This window comes from Nilaparvata lugens, chromosome 11, assembly GCF_014356525.2.
Source record: "Nilaparvata lugens isolate BPH chromosome 11, ASM1435652v1, whole genome shotgun sequence".
In the NCBI taxonomy this organism is placed as follows: Eukaryota; Metazoa; Arthropoda; class Insecta; order Hemiptera; family Delphacidae; genus Nilaparvata; species Nilaparvata lugens.
In genome coordinates this window covers 35491842-35518374 of record NC_052514.1, presented here as the reverse complement: position 1 = coordinate 35518374, position 26533 = coordinate 35491842, and the positions used below count along the sequence as shown (strand labels likewise).

At 35.4% G+C, this 26533-nt stretch overlaps 1 protein-coding gene across 4 annotated transcripts in view; it reads right to left on the bottom strand.

Moving 5' to 3' along the window:
• The window catches only part of LOC111054880 (RYamide receptor), a 247579-nt gene that overhangs the window by 41437 nt on the left and 179609 nt on the right, over nt 1-26533 (bottom strand). For all 4 annotated transcript variants that reach the window (XM_039438312.1, XM_039438313.1, XM_039438314.1 and 1 more), the window contains 4 exons: nt 25593-25798; nt 12701-12849; nt 9775-9896; nt 4280-4497 (listed from right to left, as the gene is read on the bottom strand). In XM_039438312.1, coding sequence (XP_039294246.1) covers nt 4280-4497; nt 9775-9896; nt 12701-12849; nt 25593-25798 — 695 coding nt within the window. The remainder of the gene's footprint in view (nt 1-4279; nt 4498-9774; nt 9897-12700; nt 12850-25592; nt 25799-26533) is intronic.

Genomic DNA, 26533 nt, shown 5'->3' with positions numbered 1-26533 from the left:
GAAACATTTACGCACGAGCCGTAGGCGAGGGCGGAATGGTTTCTTGAGTGCAGCAGAGGAACTCTGTGCACGTATTTCACATTAAATTTTTCCTACAGTTACCATTGTATATGAAAAGTGGGTAATTATGGGTAAAATTCCCTGAAATCCATCAAATGTTTTTCTGTGTAATTTTATTATTTATAAAAACCTTAATTTATTTACAATTGAATAATAATAATAATAATAAAATTATAATGATTGGTGATTCAATTGGAAATTGATCTGACTGCTTGAAGGGGGTTTATCTCATGTAAGCATTGAAATGACTATAATCAAGGCACATAATAAATAGGCAACGCTGTTCTCCACTGCCATTATAACGTGAACCTCACTATACCAAAGTCAGTGTTACCAACTTAATTTTGATTTTCCTGCACTGGTGCTCCATATAACCTACTAACTATTTTGCTTTGTCATGCTGCAAATCAGGAGTATGCAAAGTAATACTTTGCGCACTAGAGCGGAAAAGTGATTCTTTGTGGCCAGCAATCAATGCAGAAATGGTCACTTTTCAAGGTATCTGTAAGAAAAAACTTGATTGAGAGTCATTCTCAAGAAATGCCACCAAATTAATTCTATGATTTCAATTCATCAATGACCATGTTCAATCAATAGAATCTACCATCAATAAACCATGTTCCATCTTAAGAAGAGAATGAATAACACAGTAAATCCTCTCTAAAACAACATGGACTTTAAATGAAACAGATCAAAACTTCAGATCAATTCATGTAACAAAGTTCTAGTTTGCACATGGTATTCAACCATTTCACATCAAAAGAAACACTTCACCCTCTCTGTCTTGTCACCAATTTTCATGATTCACCAACTTTAAAATCAAATCAAAACTTCAAACGTTGTTATGCTTGAGTACTTGTCTACTCAAAGCTCTACTTAAAGTAGCTAAATTATCAACGAATCGTTCATCTCTCATACAGCATCTTTATGCTCTCATATGGCTCTCCAGGCTCTTATGTACCTCTCTATACTCTTCATGCTCTGTGCTCTTATGGTTGGTTACTCTATGATCTGCTAGTCTCTATGGAACAAACATTGCTGGGCTGGCAGAGCGGTGTGAAAATAATATTGGAGGGGAAAGTTAACGCTTCAGGAATCAAAGAAGGCTTTCAATGCACTCAAAACTATCTCCGGCTTGCTTTGAACCATTTTCCGTGTCTATCTGGGTATTTACTGTTTCAGCTACCCTATTTCCTTCTACATAAAATATGTTATTCGTGTTTCTATTCCTTCGTGGAAGTTGATTCAGCCTGATATGTATAAATAGTAATGCAAGTTATGTACATGTTCCATACAGGTATCCTTGATATAATCTCTCTTTATTCACTGTTTTCATACTATATCCTATACTACTAAACGAGCAATTTCTGTTTCTATGTTAGGATGTTTATATATTTGGATTGAATAAAAAAGACTAAGAAATTGTCAAAAAACCACTGATTTATTGATAATTAGAAAGACCGGTATGAGTGCAGGCAGGCCAAGGAACAGTGGTTAAGACAGAAGTGTGTAGAGATGGAACATCTACAGGCATTGCATGATACCCACAACATTCACAAGAAGATCAGTGAACTCACTGGGAGGAGAGACCAGAGGACACATTATCTCCTGAATGATGTGGGTAAGATAGTCATAGACACAGATGAACAGCTTAAACTGTGGGAGGAGTACATAGAGAGGTTGTTTGCTGATGAAAGAGAGGAAATGGCAAATATAGAAGAAACAACGGGTCCAGATATTTTGAAGGAGGAAGTTGTCTATGCGATCCATAATATCAAAAAGGGCAAAGCAGCGGGACCGGATGAACTCCCTGGAGATGTTTTACAGCTGTTAGATGAGAGGCATGTTGCCAAGTTGACGGATTTGTTCAATATGATTTACAAGAGTGGAAAACTTCCGGAAGATTGGCTAAAATCTACATTTATCACACTTCCCAAAAAACATAATGCAAAGAAATGTGAAGAACACCGCACAATCAGCCTTATGAGCCACATTCTCAAATTATTTCTGAAAATAATTCATAAAAGAATTAACACGAAACTGGAAGAGAAGCTATCAAACACACAGTTTGGATTCAGAAGTGGATTTGGAACAAGAGAGGCGCTCTTTGCTTATAATGTGATAATTCAACGATGTCTGGATGTGAATAAGAATGTCTATGCATGCTTCATTGATTACAATAAAGCATTTGACAAAGTACGTCACAACCCACTGATGGAGATTTTGGAAGAAGCATGCATTGATACTAGGGACATTCAGATAATCAAAAATTTATACTTCCATCAAACAGCAGAAGTTCGAGTCCAATCAAAAACTAGTCGAGAACTTGCAATAAAGCGTGGAGTCCGTCAAGGATGTGTACTCTCCCCACTCTTGTTCAATTATACTCGGAAAATATCTTAGCAAAAGCTCTTGAAGAAGAAGCAGCGGGCATTGTCATCAATGGTACCCATATCAACAACATCCGCTATGCAGATGACACTGTACTCCTGGCTGAAAGCATAGAAGACCTGCAAAGAATGCTAAGCAATTTGATAAGGACAAGTGAGGAATATGGGCTCACATTAAATGCCAAAAAAACAAAGTATATGGTCATTACAAAGCATGAAATTCCACAAGAGCACCTTTTTGCTGGACAGGATATGATAGAACGGGTAGAGGCATATAACTATCTGGGAACCCGCGTCAGCTGCAATGCAAGTCACATGCCAGAAATAAAAATGAGAATTGAAAAGGCCAGAGCTGCCTTTGTAAAAATGAGAACACTTCTGTCGGCTCGTGACTTGTCTATTGAGGTTAGGACCCGTCTCTTGAGGTGCTATGTGTTCCCTGTTCTCTTGTATGGGTTGGAAGCATGGACACTAAATAGGGAATGTGAGACCAGACTTCAAGCATTTGAAATGTGGAGCTACCGGCGGATACTCCGTATATCGTGGACAGATAGAGTCACGAACGTAGAAGTTCTCAGAAGAATGGGTAAGCAACTAGATATTGTGCGTGACATTAAAATACGAAAGTTGACTTACCTTGGACACATTATGAGAGGACCCAAGTACATGATTCTGCACCTCATAATCCAAGGTAAAATAGTTGGTAAGCGCTCGGTGGGACGCAGGAGAATGTCTTGGTTGAGAAACCTGAGGGAAGCGTTTAATTGCACAACCAATGATCTATTTAGAGCGGCTGTGAACAAGGTAAAAATCGCCATGATGATTGCCAACCTCCGAAATGGAGACGGTACTTAGAGAAGAAGAAGAAAGACCGGTTTCGGTTATTACTTTAAACCAGTTTATCAGAGATTGACAATGGTGTTATAACCGAAACCGGTCTTTCTAATTATCAATAAATCAGTGGTTTTTTGACAATTTCTCAGTCTTTTTTATTCAATATGAATAATTACCACAATATCAATTTCTCAACTACACAAAAAAGAAAAAAAATATTTAGATGTTCAGATACTCAGAGGTTTATATGTTTAATTAACGAGGTTTATATATATCTGTATGTGACCGGATCTCGAAAACGGCTTCAACGAATCTCACGAAATTTGAGCAAAAGTAGGTTTATGATATGAAAATTCGATTGCACTAGCTCTTAACCTTGGGATAACTCGCTGAAGGACATTAAAAGGATAAATACGTCCTTGGAAAAACATCTGGAAATTTTGTCGTCTGTCGATACCGTAATGGAAGTGAGTGAACGAGTGCATGTGTGGGAGATCATTCAGCTGATCTCACGAGAAGAAAAACTTATTTTTGTTTATTTCTCTTTTTTTGGAAAAATAGATGCTGTTAGTGTAGAATAGTACATAGTATATCAACAAATATTGTAGCAAACATAGTATATCATTCTAAATCGAATTCATACCATATCTATTTGTAAGTGATGATTTATTTGCGTTTTTTGAAGTGTGAATTAATTGCTATTTCGATGAGTGATAGAAGCTTAACCAAGATTCTGATTTGGACTGTAGTATCTCAATGTAACTCAATAAAAAAAATCAGCTGTCTTGTGGACTATTAATTGCATGCAATGACGCATGCAATTTAATAACTGAGAGTAAACAACTAAAAGTAAAGATACATATGATCGGCAACGTTGTTCTCCTATCTTTCCCCACTGCCATAATAACGTGGACCTAACTATAGCTCAAGAAATAGGTAACGTATAGAAATATAAAAAAATGGAGGTAATTCTAATGATTGAATCATGCACCGACCTTCTTCTTGTTCTTCATGAGGTTGGCATCCCTGCTGTCTTGCGCGTTGCCCGGGGCACGTGACCCCCACAGCCTCAGGGCCATCCGCGAGTAGACAAATGAGATGACGCAGAGCGGAGTGAAGTATTGCACGAACACAAGCACCACTCTGTATACCATCATCTGCCTCTCACTGAAGGTCATGTTGCGGCAGAACGGTTTCAGACGCACTCTGCCGACTGAAAATTAAGAGAGACATTAATTATTGTTTGATTGAATAGAATGACTGCCTTTATTTTTGACATAAAAGACCAAATTACGACCCAATCGTATGTATTGACCCAATCTATTATTTTTGACCCAATTGATTGAAACAATGAGACAGAGTTATTGCCGTTTGCACAGTGGCAGTTTAAACCAGAAATGAATTTAAACTGGATTAAATCAAGTTATGTCGCGTTTGTTATAATTAGGGATGGGTATCGAAAGACAAAACATCGATGTTTTGAACATCGATGTTTTTTTCATCCTAACATCGATAAGTGAAAAACATCGAACAGTAAACATCGATGTTTTTGAACATCGATGTTTTTAAACATCGTTTATTGCCCTACGTTTTTATGGATGATACTATTAGTCCAGTCAATATAGACATAAAAAAGGGGGTGTGCATGCAATTTATATTGTATTTATGATTTTTCAATATATTATTTGGGTACATAAGAGAAGTCCAGAACCAATTTCTTCATGCAAGATTTCCTTGTGCTAGATACAGGATAGCCCAAAAACCTCGTAATTTCGGCTCATTTTCCAGCTTTCAGCTATTTCTGCCAAATCTCTCCCAGATTATATAATTCTGAAAAAATGAGATCACTCGGAACTCTCTATCTCCGAAGAGTACTTTGTTATAATTTTTCAAAAATGAGTAAAATTTGAAGAAAAAATCAATTTTGATGAATTTTAGTTTTTAATCAACAATATCTTCCGATTGTTACAATTTAGATGTATATTTCAAAATCCCTCTAGGCGTATTTTTGTGCTATACAATCTGAGATCAGGTAGAGTGCTCTATGTCATATAGATTTCCAGGTACACCTGACAACAATGCTCCTTGTATTGTGGAAAACACCTAATTTCCAGCTTCAACCATCATCACCATCTACTTTGTCCTCACATTGATATTTCGCACAATGACATAAGTTCATGGGTAAGAATCACCCGTTAGATGCACTTAATTTCAGTATTTCCTAGTAGAGGCACGCTTGAGGACACCTCAAGGATCAAAGTTTTAAACACTTATAATTTTCTTTTGACATAATGCTCAGATTTCATCGTACTACACTTCATTCTTCTCGGCTCGCCAAGGCTGTTCAAAATCATGCATCAACAGTCAAATTCGGTCAAAAAATAGAAAATTTATTGTTGAGTGTAGATACTTATTCATATTCAATACATAAGAAATGACCAATTTCTATATTCAAAGCTATGTATCTCGGTAACCCCTTATTATAAAAGTTATTAGATGATCTTGTCATATACAATAGAATTTTCTATTTCATCTGCTGTAAACAATTCAAGAAAAAATATGCTCGTAAAGTGAGATTTGATTGTTGAAAAAAATCCGGAAATTGTAGATATTTTTCTCATATTAACGGTTTTGGCAGTTCTATGATGGCGAAAAGTAATTCAAGATGGATTTCAGGCAACTGACATCTTAGAGGATGAATTTATCTACAATTTGTAATCAATCGTAAGTTTCTATGATGTATAAGACTCGTTTTAGAAACTCTTGATCAACAGTAAAAATACGAAAAAAATGTAAAATCTTAACTTCCAAATTGTTTTGGAATCGAAAGTATTATTTATTGGAGTGGGTAGAGGGGGACAATTTTCACATTCTCACTAGATTTGGAAATTTTATCAGAAGTATATCACAAGACATGCAACTTTGAATATAGAAATTGGTCATTTTCTGTGTATTGGAATATGGGCTTAAGTACACTCAACAATAAATTTTCCATTTTTCGACCGAATTTGACTTATTATGCATGATTTTGAACCGCCGTGACGAACCGAGAAGGATGAAGTCTAGTACGATGAAATCTGAGCATTGTGTCAAAAGTTATGTGTTTGAAATTTTGATCCTTGAGGTGTCTGTCCTTAAGCGCGCCTCTCCACTAGGAAATACTGAAATGAAATGTATCTTACGGGTGATTCTCATAGAACATAATCTCAAGAACTTATGTCGTTGTGCGAAATATCAATGTGAGGACAATGTTGTTGATGCTTGAAGCTGATAATTAGGTGTTTTTCACAATACAAGGAGCATTGTTGTCAGGTGTACCTGGAATATGAGATACATCGCTATACCTGATCTCAGATTGTAGAGCACAAAAGAGCTTCTAAAGTGACTACAATTTTATCTGGAGCTATTGTTCCAATATTTCAACAGTTACTAACTGGAATCACAGCAATTTTGGACTTGTGGTATTCAAGTAACAATCTTTCGAATAATTGAAGTCAGGTTGTGACTAGAAAGATACATCAACTCTAGTTCACTAGATTTGTCATCTTCATAGTTTAGTCTGAAACCTCTCCGGATATCCTTGAGAATTCGGTCTTGAAATTTCACCCTAAGCTAATTTTAGCAATCATTGATACTCATATTGTATTCATTCAATACCTGATAGATTTTTTAGGAAATGAAAATGGATTAAGTTTTTTTATATGGATATAGAACTCCTTACAATACGAGGACCTCTTTTCCAGAGCTAGATTAATTAGTGTTAAACACATGTTGAGGAAATAATTGTAGTAAGAAAAAACTCTTTCTTCCTAAGAAACAAAGAATCCGACCCCTTATTCAATTCTAAATAACTAACTATCTAACCTTGACACGGGCCACAGAAGTAATGTAAATCTTCAAGAGTATCCAACAGTCTCACATAAAAATACAGAGAGCCTGATTGAAAAATAAAAATAGCAATCTGCAGGAAATCAAAACTTATGCGAGATCTTTCACAAGAGTGATCTATATTCAAAAAAACACTAAACAGAATACTACACTAAATATGATAGAGATAATGATTGTAATTCTGTTACTATTGCTTATTGCTCTCAAGATAATCCTCTTGAAAAATTAAAAAAAAAACTTGTATCAAATTAAAAAATTAGAATTGTTTTTACTTTTTAGTTGGGAAAAACATCGGATGACCGATGTCTAGGTAAAACCATCGAGAAGTGAAAAACATCGAACAGTAAACATCGATGTTTGATGTTGAAACATTGATGTTTTTAAACATCGATGTATCGATACCCATCCCTAGTTATAATGTGTTTTATTTTTAAGTTTAAGCCATCAGCTGACTCAAATGAGTTTATGCTTTCAGTGTGCAAACGGCCCTGTCATAAATAATACAAGATACACATAGGCATATATGATCAAGGAATATTGATTGATACAGTACTTTTACGTATTACGAATAGTTGATTGATATTATAAACAGTGAGTATTATAATGTATTTTTATTTCGTTGAGATGTGGGAGAGGAGAAGAAGAACGAGGATGGACATAGAGAAGGAAAATGAGGATGGAAATGTTGATGAGGAGAATGAGAAAGAGAAGGAGATGAAGAGGGTGGTGAAGAAGGAGAAAAAAAGTAGATGAAGAAGGTGATGTAGAAGGGGAAGAAGAAGGAGAAGAATAAGGAGATGAAGAAGGAGATGGAGAAGGTGATGAAGAAGGTGGTGTAGAAGGAGATGAAGAAGAAGATATAGAAGGTGATGAAGAAGGTGGTGTAGAAAGAGAAGAATAAGGAGATGAAGAAGGAGATGAAGAAGGTGGTGTAAAAGGAGAAGAAAAATTAGATGAAGAAGGTGATGTAGAAGGAGAAGAAGGAGTACATGAAGAAGGTGATTAAGAAGGTGATGTGGAAGGAGGTGTAGAAGAAGAAGAAGAATAAGGTGATGAAGAAGGAGATGAAGAAGGTGATGTAGAAGGAGAAGAAGGAGTACATGAAGAAGGTGATTAAGAAGGTGATGTGGAAGGAGGTGTAGAAGAAGAAGAAGAATAAGGTGATGAAGAAGGAGATGAAGAAGGTGATGTAGAAGGAGAAGAAGGAGTACAAGAAGAAGGTGATTAGTTTAAATTTTTAAACTAATTTTTGTCCTGAAGTTTAAATTTTTGGGACCGAACATTTCAAATTCGGTTAGAGATAAATCCATGATATTTAGAGGATAGATTCTTCATGGTATTGTTGATCTAGTAAAACAAAAATTTTCTGGAAATATTTTTAAGATAGCTATTCAATTTACTAAAAATAACCAAAAATAACTTTTTGTTGAGTTATTTTTGGTAAATTGAATAACTTTTTCAAAAATTGATATTTTTAGAAAATTTTTGTTTTACTAGATCAACAATATCATGAAGAATCCTCTAAATCTCATGGATTTATATCTTACCGAATTTGAAATGTTCTGTCCCAAAAACTCAAACTTCAGGCGCTCATATCTCAAAAAGTAATGATAGAAAAAAATGTTCTCTTGAGAAAACTTTTTCATTTTGATAGCTTGATGATATACAAATCGAAAAACTTTGAAAAATATCACGAGTAGAAAGTTTATTTTTAGCCTTTGCACAGCCTTAATTGCAATGATTCTAATGTAGCTGTGTCAAACTATGAGTGGTATATTTTAAATATTGTGTGTGTTGAATGAATTAGATTGGAACTGTTTTGGGCTAAAGCCTGTGGTACTCTTCTAGGAGTTGTGTAATTCTGAATAATGAAATAAATAAATTAATGAATGAGACTGATTCAGTATAGAGTAATAGATAGTCAAAGTCAAAATACTTTATTGCAGCAGCTAATTGAGAACATCAATATTGCATTACAAATGTCAATGATAGATTGAATCATAATTATTACAAGCAGGAAGTCATTACAATAAATTATAAAAATAAAAATATACTTATTTTCATAACAATATGAGTAAAACACACTCATAAGACATAATCATATGACTAGTTCACCCATGAGAGTGCCTAGTTGCTAATCAAGCATATTGTCAACTACGTCATAGAACTCTTCTATTATTTTCATGAAATGGATTCGTCAACAGAAATCGTTTAACTCTAATCGTGAATAATTTTAATGGTAATTTTTTATATTCTCAGGCAAGGCATTGAAAAGTTTCAGAGAAACGTAATAGAAAGTTTTCTGAGTATTTGCATAGTGGCAAAACCTCAAGACTAGTTTATTCCTACATCTAGTATTATAGTTGTGACACATACCCTGCTGAACATAGGAGTTATAATTCACCTTGACATGATTGAGACATTGATAAACAAACACAGCAGGAAGTGTCATAATTTCAATCAATTTGAAGCTATCCCTACAGTGTCCTCTTGAAGTAAGACCACATATTATTCTCACAGCTTTTTTCTGCAGTTTAAATAATCTAATACTATATTTTTGGGAAGCCCACAATATTGTTCCATAAGATAATAGAGTACTCACTTGGATCATCCTCTTCGACATAGCTAACTCGTAGAGCAATAGCCATTGGTGCTGCCAAGAATCCAGCTATCCCCCAGATGCAGGCTATAAACAGTTTGGCTCTCAACTTAGAGGGACGCGCACTGCAATAAAAACAATACATCATCAGCAAAAATTGATATGAATTGACACACTACTTTGATGTTTTAAGCCTTAAACGACACGCAATCAATGGCCCATATGAATAAAACCAGAGCAAATGCTCATGAGCAAGAGCATGGAGCATAAGGTTTTGCTCATGAGCAGAAGGTAGAAGCAAAAGCATTTGCTCATTTTTATATGAATAAGCTTCACCTTATACCTCTTACCTCATGCTCCTTAACTCTGGAGCAAATGCTCACGTATTTTAAAGATTTTTCAGCATCTGTTTCGCTTTTGTAGCCTTACTTTGTTTTTATAGGTCACGGAAGCGCTAAATATGCAAGTAGGGGGCACCGCTTGTGTTTGCGTCGTCTGCTCTGTTTTCTATTAATTTATGAATAGAGTTTTAGGTTAGTTGAATTTAGAATTTTGAAAGAATAGCATGAAAAAATGTCATCGCTATAATAATCTTCGGCATATTCCTATAATATCAATAGCCTTCTTATAGTCGTCTACACTCTATCTTCTTAAATGCCTATTTTGTGATGTATCTTTTTGAGAGGCAGTTGAACTGGCTGTTGAAAATTCTAAATATGAGTGAATCAAGAATACCTTATGTATGTTACAGGGTTCTTTGCCAATCTAAATATGACAGGAGGGATAATTGGGTGCACTGTATTAGGAGACAGCTGAGGGATATTGGAGTGGAAAGACCAGGGTTTTAGATGAGTTCGATGGGTTTGATGAGGTGGATTTAAGCAACTCTTATGCTGCTATATTGAATAAATACTCATGGCTGTTGAGAGAGGTGGATAGGCAGAACGCACTGGGTTCTCTTACTTGTCAACGATATTCAAAACTGAATCCAAATCTCATAATAGCAGAGCAATTGACTGTCCCAATGCCAATAAATAGAGTGAGATGTGTTACGCAGTTGCGCATACCAACGATAACTGGTGTGCATTTGTTCTTTAATAATTGTAGAAAGACTAATCTCAATCCGGAGAATGGGTGCTTGGCGTGTGGCTCCGGCTTGGAGCATTTTTTCATTAATTGTAGAAGATATCATAATTTGAGAATCAAGTATCTGATGAAACACATAAAAAATATTGTTAGTCCTTCAGATCAAGTGTTAGTTTTATTATCAAACCTAAATAGCGAAAAAATAAAAAACGTCTACATGTTCTGTATTGAGGCTATCGAAGAAAGATATAAGGCTATAGATAGTAATTTATCATCTGCTTGAATATATATATAGTAGGATAGGGATGCTCCGGTGTTTCCGGGCCGGGGTTGCTGGCTGCGTTCGCCTATATCAAATTACTTTTGACAAAGTATATATCATTGTTTTAAGTTATGTTGCTTGAGTTGTTTTTGGAAAGTGATAGTCATTGATAGCCGAATTATTTGTACTAATATAATCTAATCCGTCGAATTAAAAAAGTTACAAAATATATATTATCATTGTGTGTAAATGATAGGTTTAAGTTTTCTAGTCAATATTCACTGTTTCTGGAACAAACGAGCTTTCAATGGTGCTTGAAAACTTGTTTATATAGATTTGAACTTCTTACCTTTTTTATGTAAATTTATTGCTTCTTGTCATTATGTTACCGTACGTTTTTACAGTTTAAACTAATTCAATTAGTTAAGTCAACTGAAATTGTTAAGCTTTTTGAGTTTAGTGGATTTGTTGAATGTATAAAACTTATTGGTTTTGCTGAACTTGTTGAATGTATTTAAGTTACTCAGTTATTTGAATGTGTGGAATCTATTTAATTTATTGATTAGGAATTACCTTGTACCTTCTAATGTGAGGTTGTTGAATGTTAGAGATTCATAGTAATAATGTTTATTGATTGTAACGTGGGTACTTTCATTGTTCGCGGTTGAATGCAAATTTATAATTGGATCTTGTTATTAGTTTGTTCTATTGCCAAACACTTTGTTCATGTGGTTTAATTTAGTCATTGTTAGAATTTGTTATACTCAACTCATTTGTATGGTTATACCGTGTACAAATAAAATGATTTATTATCATTATTATTTTGTGATGGCTATCTTTATATCAGGTATTTTTTATATTTATTCTCTTGTAGGAATAATGGTGATATATATAATGATTGAATCTAAAAAGAGTTTTATAGTTCCAACTATTGGTTGTGATCGTATATGGTATAGTTTCCTCTTCCTCACCCGAATTATGAGCCATTTCACTATGAGCAAAAGGTGATAAGCTGCTTCAGACTAGACTCACATTTTTTGAAGCATTTGCTTCAAAAGCTGAGCAAATGCTCTAGTTTATTCATACAATTTTGAGCGAAAGCTTTTACTTTTGAAGAAATGCTCAAACTATTTTTTTGATGAGCATGAGCAAAAGGTTTTGCTCACGTTTATTTATAGAAAATGAAGCAAATGCTCCATATGTTACAAGTATAAGCAAATGCTCAACTTTATTCATATGGCCCATTATATTGACTGCAGAATAGTGTGTTAATACATCGCAGTTCGAATTGAATCAAGAAACCATCATCTTTCATAATAACTTTTTCAAGACTAGCATGTAACCCGTGCTCCACAAGGGTCCACACTTGATCTGTCGACTTCTTGAGGGATTCAAAATATATCCATAACCATCCTCGGTAAATTGAGAATCCATATAATTATGTAGAATATTCAAGTTAGGCTAATGAGTTTAGTTCATACGTGATGATGCGTCATTTGTGAATTTCCTGTCCCGTACGTACATAAGCCGATTCTCTCCTTTATAATATTATAGATTATGATTGATTTATTAGATATTTACCTTAGCGGATTCAGTATGGCGCGGTGCCTGTCGACCGCTATGGCAGTGAGTGTAAACACACTGACGTTAACGGTCAACACCTGCACAAACGGACAGAATGGACACATAAAGTCCGGCAGATTCCATCTCTGCAGAAGTGCTGCTTGGAACTGAAACACAAACAGAGAAATTCTGTCTAGTTCTGGTATTTTTTGTAATCTCGTATGTAAATATTCATCAATTCATCCATTCATTTGATGGAAAAATCACATTGGTACCTAGATAAAATGCTAGGCAATCCTTCTTTTATTTTTATTCATAATTTAGGCGATAACACGGTCCAATAAGTAGGATATGCTGTGTTTTCTTAACTTGTCAAATCTTATTATATCAAAGCTGCAAAAGACAAAAAATTACGAAAAATTCTCAGCCAATACGGCTGACTGTCTCGGAGAACCAATCTCGAAATCAGTTAGAGAACACACTGGAGTTTTAACAATGACAGAACAACTCAATTATAAAATGATTGGGACCGGAAAAACAGAGTTTTTTTCCTCACTATTCCATTCCCAGATTCTGATTGTATATAAGTCAGTCAAAAACTTTTAGTGCAAACATGGAATATTTTGAACGTAGGTAGATTTATTTATTCAATCATTCAGAATCATACAACATACAGAAAAGTACCACAGGCTAACTTACGCCCAAAACGGTTCCAATTCTAATTTATACAACAGTCGAAATGTAGTTAGGTTATGTATCACTTCAAAATTCTTCAATTTACAATTCAAAACACATAATTCATCACACACTAACCATTTTTAAATTAAAAAAAAGTTTTAAATTAAATTAATTACAAATAGTTGTGTAATATATTACAAATATTTCAATAATTACAAATACTTGAAATTCCAAACTTTGAAAAAACCAATTTAAATATTGTTGAACTCTATAATGAATGAGAACACAGTCAGATATTTCATTTTATTTATCCATAGACGATAGATACAATGCAGGTAAAAACAACAGGCATTCGCCCAAAACTGTTTCACACCTTAATTTGGAATACCCAGTCTAGAGGTTATGTAAATGATAACTCAATTCACACACTATTTTGAGTCCAAAAAATGCATGTACTACAATAATTTCAAATTCATCAGGTTAATTAGTTTCAATAAAAAAATTTGGTTAATACAAATCCAATAAAAAAATCTTTCTTCACAATATTGACAATATTGTCAATTCTACGTTTCCAGTCGAGGACTGAAATGCAGTTTCATGATAGTTTCATGGTAGTTTCATGGTACTGATGAGAATGTACTGTTTTTCGTGATACTAATCATTGCATACTCTACGTATGTTACATGTTACATGGTCTTTGGTCTTCAGGATATTCGTCTTTAGGATGAAGATGAAGTTACAGAAGTTACAAATTGCAATAAATTGTTACTCACTTATTTATTCATCAATCATAAAAACTCATTATCATAGAATGATTATAAATGGAAAAATCTGGTGTGGCGCACTCACACAACTTTCCTTGCCGTTATGAAAATTTATCACCTGGCGCAAGTGTGCACGCGCATCTCAAGTCTACTTATAAACAAAGATCTGAGCCAGCTGGTGACAGGACAATAACGCTGGAGACATACGAGGTCTGGTATCTCTTCATAGTGAAACATTTAATAGAATCAACAGTTTCCAACAATTTGCAATTGGATAGTCACATTTTCTCGAATTTCGTGCTTATTTTCAATTTTAGGTGAAAATGTTACTGAACATAAATTGTAGAGATTTTCATGATGAATCTTTTCCACCATGAAAAGATTAAGCATGAAAATCTCTACATTTAATGTTCAGTAACATTTTCACTGAAAATTGAAAATAAGCACGAAATTCGAAAAAAATGTGATTATTTCAATTGCAAACTGTTGATTCTATTAAATGATTCTTTATGAAGAGATGGCAGACCTCGTATGTCTCTAGCGTTATTTTCCTGTCACCAACTGGCTCAGATCTTTGTTTATAAGTAGACTTGAGATGCGCGTGCACACTAGCGTCAGGTGATCAATTTTCATAACGGCAAGGAAAGTTTTGTGAGTGCGCCACACCAGATTTTTGTGTAGTGGTTAACAAAAATGACGAACTGTTATTATTTATAATCTCCGGTATACCTCAAGTACTTCGTACTACACTCAAAAGCCACAACAACATTCCAAACTGAAGTGTATCAACCATGATGAATGAAGTGGATTACACTCTGATGCCCCAGAGCATATTATGTGTGATGTCAAACTGTGCTCAAATATGTGTCAAAACATCACCGGACTCCACCCTTACTATATAAACAAATCAGCGCTTAAACCACATTGGATCCCTCATCACCATCCCTTTCATAACCCACGCACAAGCCTGGAGCTCATGTGGACATCATCCTCAGCAAAGATTAATTTGTACACAAATCGTGGTTTATAACAAACGGGGTTTCACTGTGGTTTACAAATCAGCGTTTTAGACAAACTGAGTTTTACAGCGGCAAACAAATCAGTGTTCAACCTTTCGGTAGTCGCGCCCCACTAAATCGCACGAGCAGTCGCGTGTTGTACTTTTTACAACATCCAATTTTTCAAATGTTATGTACTGTCAAAACATATTAATTAATTGTATATCGGTAGTCGCTCCCTACTGAATCGCACGAGCAGTCGCGTGTTGTACTTTTTACAACATCCAATTTTTCAAATGTTATGTACTGTCAAAACATATTAATTAATTGTATAATTACTGTTTCCATCTTATTTGATTATTTTACGCTTATGAACATTTGGATGATTACCATTTCATAGCCCAATAAGGTAGATCAAGCAAAGCCATCAATTCTGTGTTACTGGTTCGTTTACAGTCCCCGTATACAGTCTTTCTCTATCTTATGCACTGTCGCGACTAAATGGCAACCAAAGACTGAATCATTGCTCGGTTGATACTGCAATTCAGTGGAGTGATGGGGAGAAAGTTTTGGAATGCATAGGTGACTCATTCACTGCCACCACCCTATCCAATAGTTTTTTGCAGCAAAAAACCGACACTGTTGTACTTTTTACTACAGCGCGACTGCCGAAAGGTTAAAACAAGCTATATAGTAAGGCCCACGTTGTAATAGCAGTATTCGGTTAGAAATGGTGTTGCTATCCTTGTCCATCCACACCAGGATTGGATGCTGTTTAGCCAAGAAATTCTTCTTCTACCTGGGCCCCTCTTTCCAAAATTCTTTCCTTGGAGAATCACCGGTAATAGAGCATATCTTACTTCGTTTCTGATTACATGTCTCAGATACTGGATCTTTTTGCATTTGATGGTGGTGATTATCTCAATGTCTTCCCCCATTCTCCCTAGAACCTCAATGTCTGTCATGCGATCAGTCCACGGTATCCTCAAAATCCTTCTGTGTGCCCACATCTCGAATAAAAATTATGAAAATTTATTTTTCGATCATTGAAAGATAAAATATTCTCTTGATGAAAAAGATATAATTCTTAACTTTAAACGAAAATCAACAGTTGTTATTACATCAGATATACCGTTATTAGCTATCATCTGATAGAGGCAGTTGATATACTGGTATCAACTATCCTCTATGGAAGGCAGAGAATCGGCAACACTGTTCTCCTATCTTTCTCCACTTCCATTATAGATTCCCAATTATCAGGCTTCAGATAAAATTTATACAAAAAATTTCGAGTGGAAAGATTGAGCATGAAAATCTCTACATTTAATGTTCAGTAACATTTTCACTTAAAATTGAAAATAAGCACGAAATTCGAAAAAAATGTGATTATTTCAATAGCAAACTGTTGATTCTATTAAAAGAATTAACTTTGAAGAGATGGCAGACCTCGTATGTCTCCAGCGTTATTTTCCTGTCACCAGCTGGCTCAGATTTCGTTTATAAGTAGACTTGAGATGCGCGTGCACACTAGCGTCAGGTGATCAATTTTCATAACGGCAAGGAAAGTTGTGTGAGTGCGCCACACCAGATTTTTGTGTAGTGGTTAACAAAATGACGAACTGTTATATTTATAATCTCCGGTATACCTCAAGTACTTCGTACTACACTCAAAAGCCACAACAACATTCCAACTGAAGTGTATCAACCATGATGAATGAAGTGGATTACACTCTGATGCCCCAGAGCATATTATGTGTGATGTCAAACTGTGCTCAAATATGTGTCAAAACATCACCGGACTCCACCCTTACTATATAAACAAATCAGCGCTTAAACCACATTGGATCCCTCATCACCATCCCTTTCATAACCCACGCACAAGCCTGGAGCTCATGTGGACATCATCCTCAGCAAAGATTAATTTGTACACAAATCGTGGTTTATACAAACGGGGTTTCACTGTGGTTTACAAATCAGCGTTTTAGACAAACTGAGTTTTACAGCGGCAAACAAATCAGTGTTCAACCTTTCGGTAGTCGCGCCCTACTAAATCGCACGAGCAGTCGCGTGTTGTCCTTTTACAACATTCAATTTTTCAAAATTTATGTACTGTCAAAACATATTAATTATTGTATATCGGTAGTCGCTCCCTACTGAATCGCACGAGCAGTCGCGTGTTGTACTTTTTACAACATCCAATTTTTCAAATGTTATGTACTGTCAAAACATATTAATTAATTGTATAATTACTCTTTCCATCTTATTTGATTATTTTATGCTTATGAACATTTGGATGATTACCATTTCATAGCCCAATAAGGTAGATCAAGCAAAGCCATCAATTCTGTGTTACTGGTTCGTTTACAGTTCCCGTATACTTACAGTCTTTCCCTATCTTATGCACAGTGCGACTTATGCACTGTCGCGACTAAATGGCACCTAAAGACTGAACCATTGCTCGGTGGATACTGCAACTCAGTGGGGAGTTTGGAGTTTTTTGCAACTCAGATTGCGAGAAAGTTTTGGAATGCATAGATGACTCATTCACTGACACCACCCCATTCAATAGTTTTGTGCAGTAACAAAACTGACACTGTTGTACTTTTTACAACAACGCGACTGCCGGAAGGTTGAAACAAGCTTTATAGTAAGGCTCACATTGTAATGGCAGTATTCGATTAGAAATGGTGTTGCTATCCTTGTCTATCCACACATGCTGCTATCCACACCAGGATCGGATGTTGTTTAGCCAAGAAATTCTTCTTCTACCTGGGCCCCAATTTCCAAAAATATTCCCTTGGAATATTATTATTTGAATCACCCGTAATAGAGCATATCTTACGTCGTTTCTCATTACATGTCTCAGATACTGGATCTTTTTGCATTTGATGGTGGTGATTATCTCAATATGAATAGAACCATAGCAAATGCTCATGAGCAAGAGCATGGAGCATAAGGTTTTGCTCATGAGCAAAAGGTAGAAGCAAAAGCATTTGCTCATTTTTATATGAATAAGCTTTCCTTATACTCTCACCTTATGCTCCTGAACTCTGGAACAAATGATCACGTATTTTAAAGATTTTTCATCAGCTGATTCGCTTTTGTAGCCTTACTTTGTATTTATAGCTCACGGAAGAGCTAAATATGCAAGTAGGGGGCACAGCTTGTGTTTGCGACGTCTGCTCTGTTTTCTATTTATGAATAGAGTTTTAGGTTAGTTGAGTTTAGAATTTTGAAATAATAGCGTGAAAATTGTCATCTCTATAATAATCTTCAGCATATTCTTATAATATCAATAGCCTTCTTATAATCGTCTACACTTTCATCTTCTTGAATACCTATTTCCTATTTTGTGATGGCTATCTTTATAAAAGGTAGTGTAAAGCTGTATTTACTCGCCTCACATATGTAGAGAGATTTGCCAAATCATGTAGTGCTGAATCTAAATGCCTCACGTTGGGCCGGCAAATCATGTGGTGCGTTATTTGATGGCTTCACACATGTAGAGTGAATCTTGTACTGAGTCAATGGTGTAGCGGCTATAAATTTTGTAATTGCGTGCGTGGACGCTGAGTGAACACCAGCTGATTGACTCACTACAAGACTCAATACAATTGTCGGAATCGCGGGAGGCCTAAACGCTCGCTCACCCTTGATTCCTCTAATGACAAATTGTATAATGATGAAATTTTTTATAAGCAGTGTAGCGATCGCTCAACACTGAATACGGATACCTTAAAATTATTACCTGTGAAGAATGAGCATACAAAATCATACAGGTCGAGCAAAAATCCGATGTAGATAATTTACGGGACTGCGTCTCTAATAAGTTCTGAAGGATTAAAATACGGTATTGAACCAAATATCGTTCAGAACATATTTCGAGAACAGAGTCTTGTCGGGTTTTAAGCTCTAATGTAGGAATTTATATGATCTCTGGCTGCCTCTGCTGTACAATTGATGCATTCGCTCCTAAGTCGAGGTGAGGTAACAGATAAAAGCTGATGTATGAGCAGGTAAGGACAAAGAATAAATATCTCGATCTGACCCCACTCGCTACATCCACTTAGACCTGTTCCAATATCCGCTTAATTCAATTATTCCAACGATCGTATTCGATTGGTTCTTGATGATATAGGACGTATCAGACACAATAATTGACAGGCTTAAGAAATAATCGAACTCAGAAAGCGAATTAACAAAACTGAAATATATTACAATAAAATATGCAATCATACAGTGCAGGTTCAGAATTTGATTTACAGGTTGATAATAATTTAGCATTAACAGAATAGTTAAAAATTTTCTTGTGCTTGCATGATACCATGCGTGATTCAACAGAATTTTACGATTGATAAAATTGAACAATTTTGAAAGAATAGTGAAAAAATGAATTATAAAATATTTTTTTTTTTTTTTAAAATGTTCGGGGTCGTGGTTCAGGCAGCGGAGGATAGTTAATCAACTACAAATTCTTATAAATTTAATATGAATAAATTCTAGACTCTTAAATGCTAAAGCGCTTGTCGGCGTGGCCAATAATTTAACGAAGAAAAATTTATTTTTTCTGCACTGAAATATTTTCGAAGCGTAGATTGGGGCCCCTTTTAAAACTTATAACTCCGTGAATTTCCTTGGCGGTCGTGGTTTTCTTCTTTAGATCAAAAATCGTTTGATCGGCAGCAATCCAGCTTCGGTTTCAGCACGTGGGGAATTTTGATTTAATATCTCCTTCACCAAATTAATTTGGGATATTTACTTCAAGCTTTTAATTTATCGATTGATGAAAACAGAAATTTACGAATAACAAATAATTGGCCTAAAATATCGGCTCACAAATAGAACATTTAAAATCGAACAAGAAATTTTCACAAATAGGTCTTTGGTAACTATAAAAAGAGATCTGCACGGTGAGGATTTCAAAAGGGAAGTGCCGTCTTTTCTCTAAGCTTTTAGCTAGACCTTGCTTCTCAGAATCTCGATGTAATATTTTGCATAAAATTTGCCATTGGTAAACGCTTGTGACGTAAACATGACGTCAGTGGCAAGCAGTAGAATTCAATTCCTTTAATTACAATAATAATTCATTTATGTAATTCTTAAAACTGCTTAATCTTATAGACATAGTTCTTCTCATACAATGTACATGTGCTAGCGTAAATGATAAGGCAGGGTTGGTGTCTGATAATAGATTAACATGTGTTGCCTTCAAACGATCACCTTCTTGGTGCTATTTCTATGCACTATGATTGGCTTAGGCTGGCCAAAGAGATTTAATTACCATGTGGTTCAGTTGAATTAAATCGTTAAGGAATTAATACTCTTGTACAATTTTTATTAGGTTTGAGATTATTATAATTAATTTCTGCCATTTTATCAATAATATAATTTCATGCTATGACCTATTTAGTTACAATAAGACCTGACATATAATATAATTTCTTAAATAATAAATAATTTCAACGATAACACATACATTTTATTTTTTTTATTGAAATTCTTGATCCTTTATGGATAGTTTTGATTTTTAGAGATGGTATTATATCTTACGTGAAGCCAGCGTGACTTTGACAATACTTTGAATCAGTCAGCTGCGTTCGAACTGTTTTAAAAACATCTGATCGATGGTAAACAAAGTGTAACCTCAAAATCAGTGAGCGATTCATAAACAATTTGTGTTTTATTTGCAAATAATTATAATTTATTGAATAATTTTCTAGAAAATATTCAGTACAGAACGGTACTCTTATCTAATATACAGTTACTGATAAGTAAGCTTTATCGCTCGGTCGCTAACTATTCCTTTAGCAAATTCTTTCATTTTAAAAGGTAATCACAATTTTTTTCTCTCTTCTCATGAGATCTATTTGAAAGATTCATCACAGTAGCTATCTTTTGTAGGGATAATGGTGATATGTATAATGGTTGAATCTAAAAAGAGTTTCATATTTCTCAACTATTGTTTGCGATCGTATCTGGTATAGTTTCCTCTTCCTCATACGAATTAGTTGAGCCATTTTACTATGAGCAAATGGTGATAAGCTGCTCTAGACTAGACTCACCTTTTTTGAAGCATTTGCTTCAAAAGTTGAGCAATGCTCAAGTTTATTCATACAGTTTTGTATAAGCTTTTACTCTGAGCAAATGCTCAAACTATTTTTTGATGAGCATGAGCAAAATGTTTTGCTCACGTTTATTCATAGAAAATGAAGCAAATGCTCCATATTTTAGAAGTATAAAGGCCATTCCACACAGCACGTGGCGTGCGTGGCTGGACGCACGCTAGCTACTTTTCAAAACATCGCTTCCCAGCTAATCAAATGAAGCAATTCAATACGCAGCCACGGCCACGCGGCAACGCTTGCTATACTAGCCACGCGTGGCTACCGTTCGCTCTCTGAGCGATCTTTTCAAACGTGTCCGGCCACGTTTTGGTCCGAGCATGCGCAGAACGTATACTGGACGTATACTATCGTATAGAACGTTATACTATCATTGTCAGCCTCAAGGTCGCGCATTAAAGATAGAATTCGCCATAGGTCTTCCTTTTTTTATTGATGGATGTACCCACTGGTCCCGTGCTGTCACCGAATACAATAAAACCAGCTCATTATCATTACTACTGCTGCTGTTGGAGTCATCAAACCAAGGTAGCCACAAGAAAATCCAGATTCACACCACGGGACCGTCGGAGTTGACATCTTCCTGCATACTGACGGGAAACGTGGACGGTATAGCATCGCAACAGTCGTGGCGGTGTGAATTGGCATGTGGCTAGCGTGGCCGGCGTGGCGTGCGTCCAGCCACGCACGCCACTGCTGTGTGGAAGGCCTAAGCAAATGCTCAACTATATTCATATGCCCATAATGTCTGTTATGCGATCAGTCCACTGTATCCTCAAAATCCTTCTGTGTGCCCACATCTCGAATGAAAATTATGAAAATTTATTTTTTGATCATTGAAAGATAAAAATATCTCTGATGAAAAATATATAATTCTTAACTTTAAACGAAAATCAACAGTTGTAATTACATCAGATATATGGTTATCAACTATCGTCTGATGAATGCAGTTGATATTCTGGTTGATATCAACTATCCTCTATAGTAGGCAGAGAATCGGTTCTTCTGTCTCAGAAGAACACTGTTCTTCTATCTCTCTCCACTGCCATTATAACGTGGACATCACTATAGCTCAGTTTAATCATAGAGAAACAATAGCATGAGTAGATATCCCATGGTATAGGGAATTTATGTCGCAAATTTTACTGTCATCTCAAGTCGATTACAGTCGATTATTGTCAATTTTGTTGGGGTGATAGTGTATGAACGGCACAATTTGAGAGACTACCAGCGTCACACAGCTGCATAGGAAAGAACTACTTGAACTATCGGCTTGGAATAACAGTAAAACTTGCGACATAAACGCCCTATACCATGGGATATCTACTATGCTATCGTTTCTCTATGGTTTAATCTAGACTTTTCTACTTTGATCTAATCTAATATTCATAGAATTCTACTTCAGTCTAGACTATTCATAACTCTTCTCTATTGCTCTCTACTTCAACCTACTCCAATTTCTTCTCTATCTATCTAGAGAATCGGCAACGTTGTTCTCCTATCTTTCTCCACTGCCATTGAAACGTGGACCACACTATAGCCTTCCCACCAGTTCACAAATCAGCGTTTAAAACAAGGCTTCAATCTGTGTGCAAAACACATGGAGCTTCAACTAATCGTTTAAGCGACTGTACAAAATGTTGCCACAGATCTAAATCAACACCACTACGCTCGGATTGACGACACAAAATCTGCTGACTCGTCAAAGTGTCTCTCGATTCTGGATTGGCGCCAATTTTGTCAACGACGACACGCGATTGGTCAGAATTTGAAATTCGCGTGTCGCGTATCTGTTTGGATAACCACCGCACGTTGTCACTAATTTATGCACTTGTGAGATCTTTTGCTTTAGAGTGAGACTCAAGTTGAATTGGCAGCGTTTGTTGAATGAAAATCATTGACTAGAAATGCTGATATAACATGGAGGGTACATGACAGCACACACGGCCGCCATTTTGAATTTTTGGTCAATGCTTGGAGTACGTGAGCAATATGAGAGTGTGTGGAGCCGGGATTGACAAGTAGTGTGTGTGTTTCATGTAGTGTGTGGAGCCGGGATTGACAAGTAGTGTGTGGAGCCGGGATTGACAAGTAGTGTGTTTGTGGACATGTGTGTGGTTTATGTGACGAAACATGTGTGTGTTTTACGTGAGAAAACATGTTTGTGTGTGTGAGGAAACATGTTTTATTCGAGGACAGCGTACTCGGTGTTCGATGTTGGACGTGTTTTTCGTTGGTCACCTATTCAAACAAGCTTCCCAATTTGTTCGAGGGATGTCATCTATTCTCTATAATTCTCTTTCTCTCCGTTCTTCTCTCTTCTCTATCTCTCTTCGTGTTTCTATATTCTCATATTCGTACTATATTCGAAATGAGAGAGAGATTGATTGATTGATTGAGTACTTTATTTATGTAGATTACAATATACTGGCTTATACACTTATATACAATAGCTTACAATACAGCAAAATTATAGATGAATTTACATAATATAGACTAAGAAAATAATTATTGAACTGTATATGATATGAAAAGAGAGAGAGAGAGAAAGAGAGAGAGTGAGAGAGAGAGAGAGATAAGATTACATAAGATTTCTTTATTTACGTATGTTACAATATTTACTGGCTTATACACTAATTTAGGCCTACATTGAATGACGATAATGCCAATTATTCAACGCATTTTACAAAGTAAAAATAATTAATCAATGAGATTAGAGATTGAATGCAATTAGAATAACGATAATATAAAATTAATATGTAACTTCATAAATCGGCGGTGTTTCAACAAATAATTGTCGATTCTCTAAGGAGGATATAAAATAATATCCTTCCCACCAACACACGACCGGAAGAGAGAGAGAGATAGAGGATAGAGAGAGAGAGAGAGAGAGAGAGAGAGGGAGAAAGAAAGAGTGATAGAGTGATAATGATGTACTTGTTGTATGAATCAATAAAGGATAGAAGGAAAGAGAGAGAGAGAGATTTTGTTTATCAATGAAGTCTACCTCTTTCTCTCTCACCCCTCTCTCTTTCCGGTCGTGTGTTGATGGGAAGAATATTAGTTAAACGAACGTTAGCGAAGTTCTCACTTTTGACTTATTAGAGCCCAAATTAGTTTCCTGTATGTTTGTATGTTCGACAATTACTTTAGAAAGGATTGATCAATCAGATTCAGATTTTTAACACGTATTCTTCGAACCTTTTTACAGCTCAAGTTCGTTCGACAAAAAAATTTACAAACTTCCTCGTCCTGTTTCAGGATATGAAAATAACATTGAAAGTCCAGAAGAAAAAAATTGTTATGATCTAGTCAGCCGAAGTATTCATTGCATGTAATTACTACAGTTTTTCCATTCATTCATAATATTATCAGCTGAGGCTATTTGGGAGTTGTCACACAGACAATTACTCCAGCTGGTTAATATACAACATAGTTTATTACTTTTATATCAACAAACTGATACGGGTTGGGATATCAATGTATGGGTTTCACAATTTATTTTCTCTTGAAACTCGAAATTCTTGGTTTCGAAATCATGTATCACATGACCAGCTTCTCATTTTAAAAGATGAATTTGGATTCAAAGATGTTGAAGTGACAGAGTAATTTCTCATTTAAAATAGTATCTTCAATGATACCTACTGTCAAATTGTTCTTGTTGGAGAAATATTTAGCTGTTTTCATGATTTTCATCAACTCTCTATAATTGAAAGCTGCAGGTTCCAAAGATTATAATACAACAGTTGTTCTTAAGCGAGATCTCCAACCCCGGAATTCACCTCTCTTCCATCATTCTATTTACATGCTGGTATCATGTGAATGTATTGTCACTTTTTGTGTAGTTGAGAAGTTGATATTGTGGTAATTATTCATATTGAATGAATAAGACTAAGGAATAGTCAATAAACCACAGATTTATTGATAAATATTAGAAAGACCGGCTTCGGTTATTACACCATTGTCAATCTCTGATAAACTGGTTTGATGTAATAACCGAAACCGGTCTTTCTAATTATCAATAAATCTGTGGTTTTTTGATTACTTCTTAGTCTTTTTCATTCAATATGAATGTATTGTTATTAAATATGAATATATTGTTATTATAGGTTATTATATGATGGAATATTTGAGAATATTCAAAGAGTATAGAAGTAGTTTAGAGTATAGAGTAGTATAGTAGTGGACTGGAAATCTTGTGAATTGAAGAACCATAAGACTTGACCTATTTTGGACTATGTGTTATCTAAATTTGGGAGAGGAATAGCACAAGGTTACCTTATTTTCCCTCTCCCCATCAATTTGATAATGTACTTCTTGTATAAATGAATAAATAAATAAAGTTTACCTGGAAAGGTATGGCGAACAGTCCGATGACAATATCAGCCAAAGCCAGGTTGGCGATGAAGCAGTTTGTGACGTTTTGCATGCGTCGACTTGTCGCTACGATCCACATGACCAGTGCATTGCCGACCACCGCCAGCACAGATATCGTCCCGTAGAAGATGGACAGCAACACTATCAGCAAAAGGGGTACGTCGTAGAGGGGTTCGTCTGGAACAAAAATGGGAGAACAGTTTGTCAAGATCTTTGGTTTTCAAATGTAATATAATCATGAACAACAACTGTAAATTGAAGATGGACAGCAGCCCTATTAGCAAAAGGGGTACGTCGTAGAGAGGTTCGTCTGGAACAAAAATGGGAAAATAGTTTTTCAAGAACTTTGATTTTCAAATGAAACATGAACTAGTAGTTCTGTGAGCAGTAGACCTCAAGCAGTATTCTCATCCACAAGTACCTGATTGAAACTATAGACCTTGTCACGTGGTAATTTGAAACCACCAAATATTTCTAAATGAGACAATAAAATGTAATAGAACTATAAAATTGGAAAGAAGGTTAGACCTATCTAAAGGGTAAATCAACTCAAATCAAGTATTATTAGTGATTAGGAGTAATAGCATTATCAACAACGATAAGAAAATATGTATTATTGTGATTTAATAATTATGAGAACTCATTGGTAAGATCAAAAATTATAAAGCGGCATAATTATTATTGGCGGATTACAAAAATAAAAAATAAAATAAAATGCATGAACATTGAGGTTAGAGTTACTTGTTTACGTTTTGAAAAGAATTAGTCGATCTTGGATAAATCGATAATTATCCGAACCAATACTGAATGAATCAGCTGATTATTCGATCAACCCATATGACCGGTTGAATCATATAAAATTCACTCATAAAGGATATATTATGTATACTAAAGGAAGTCGATGTGTAGAAA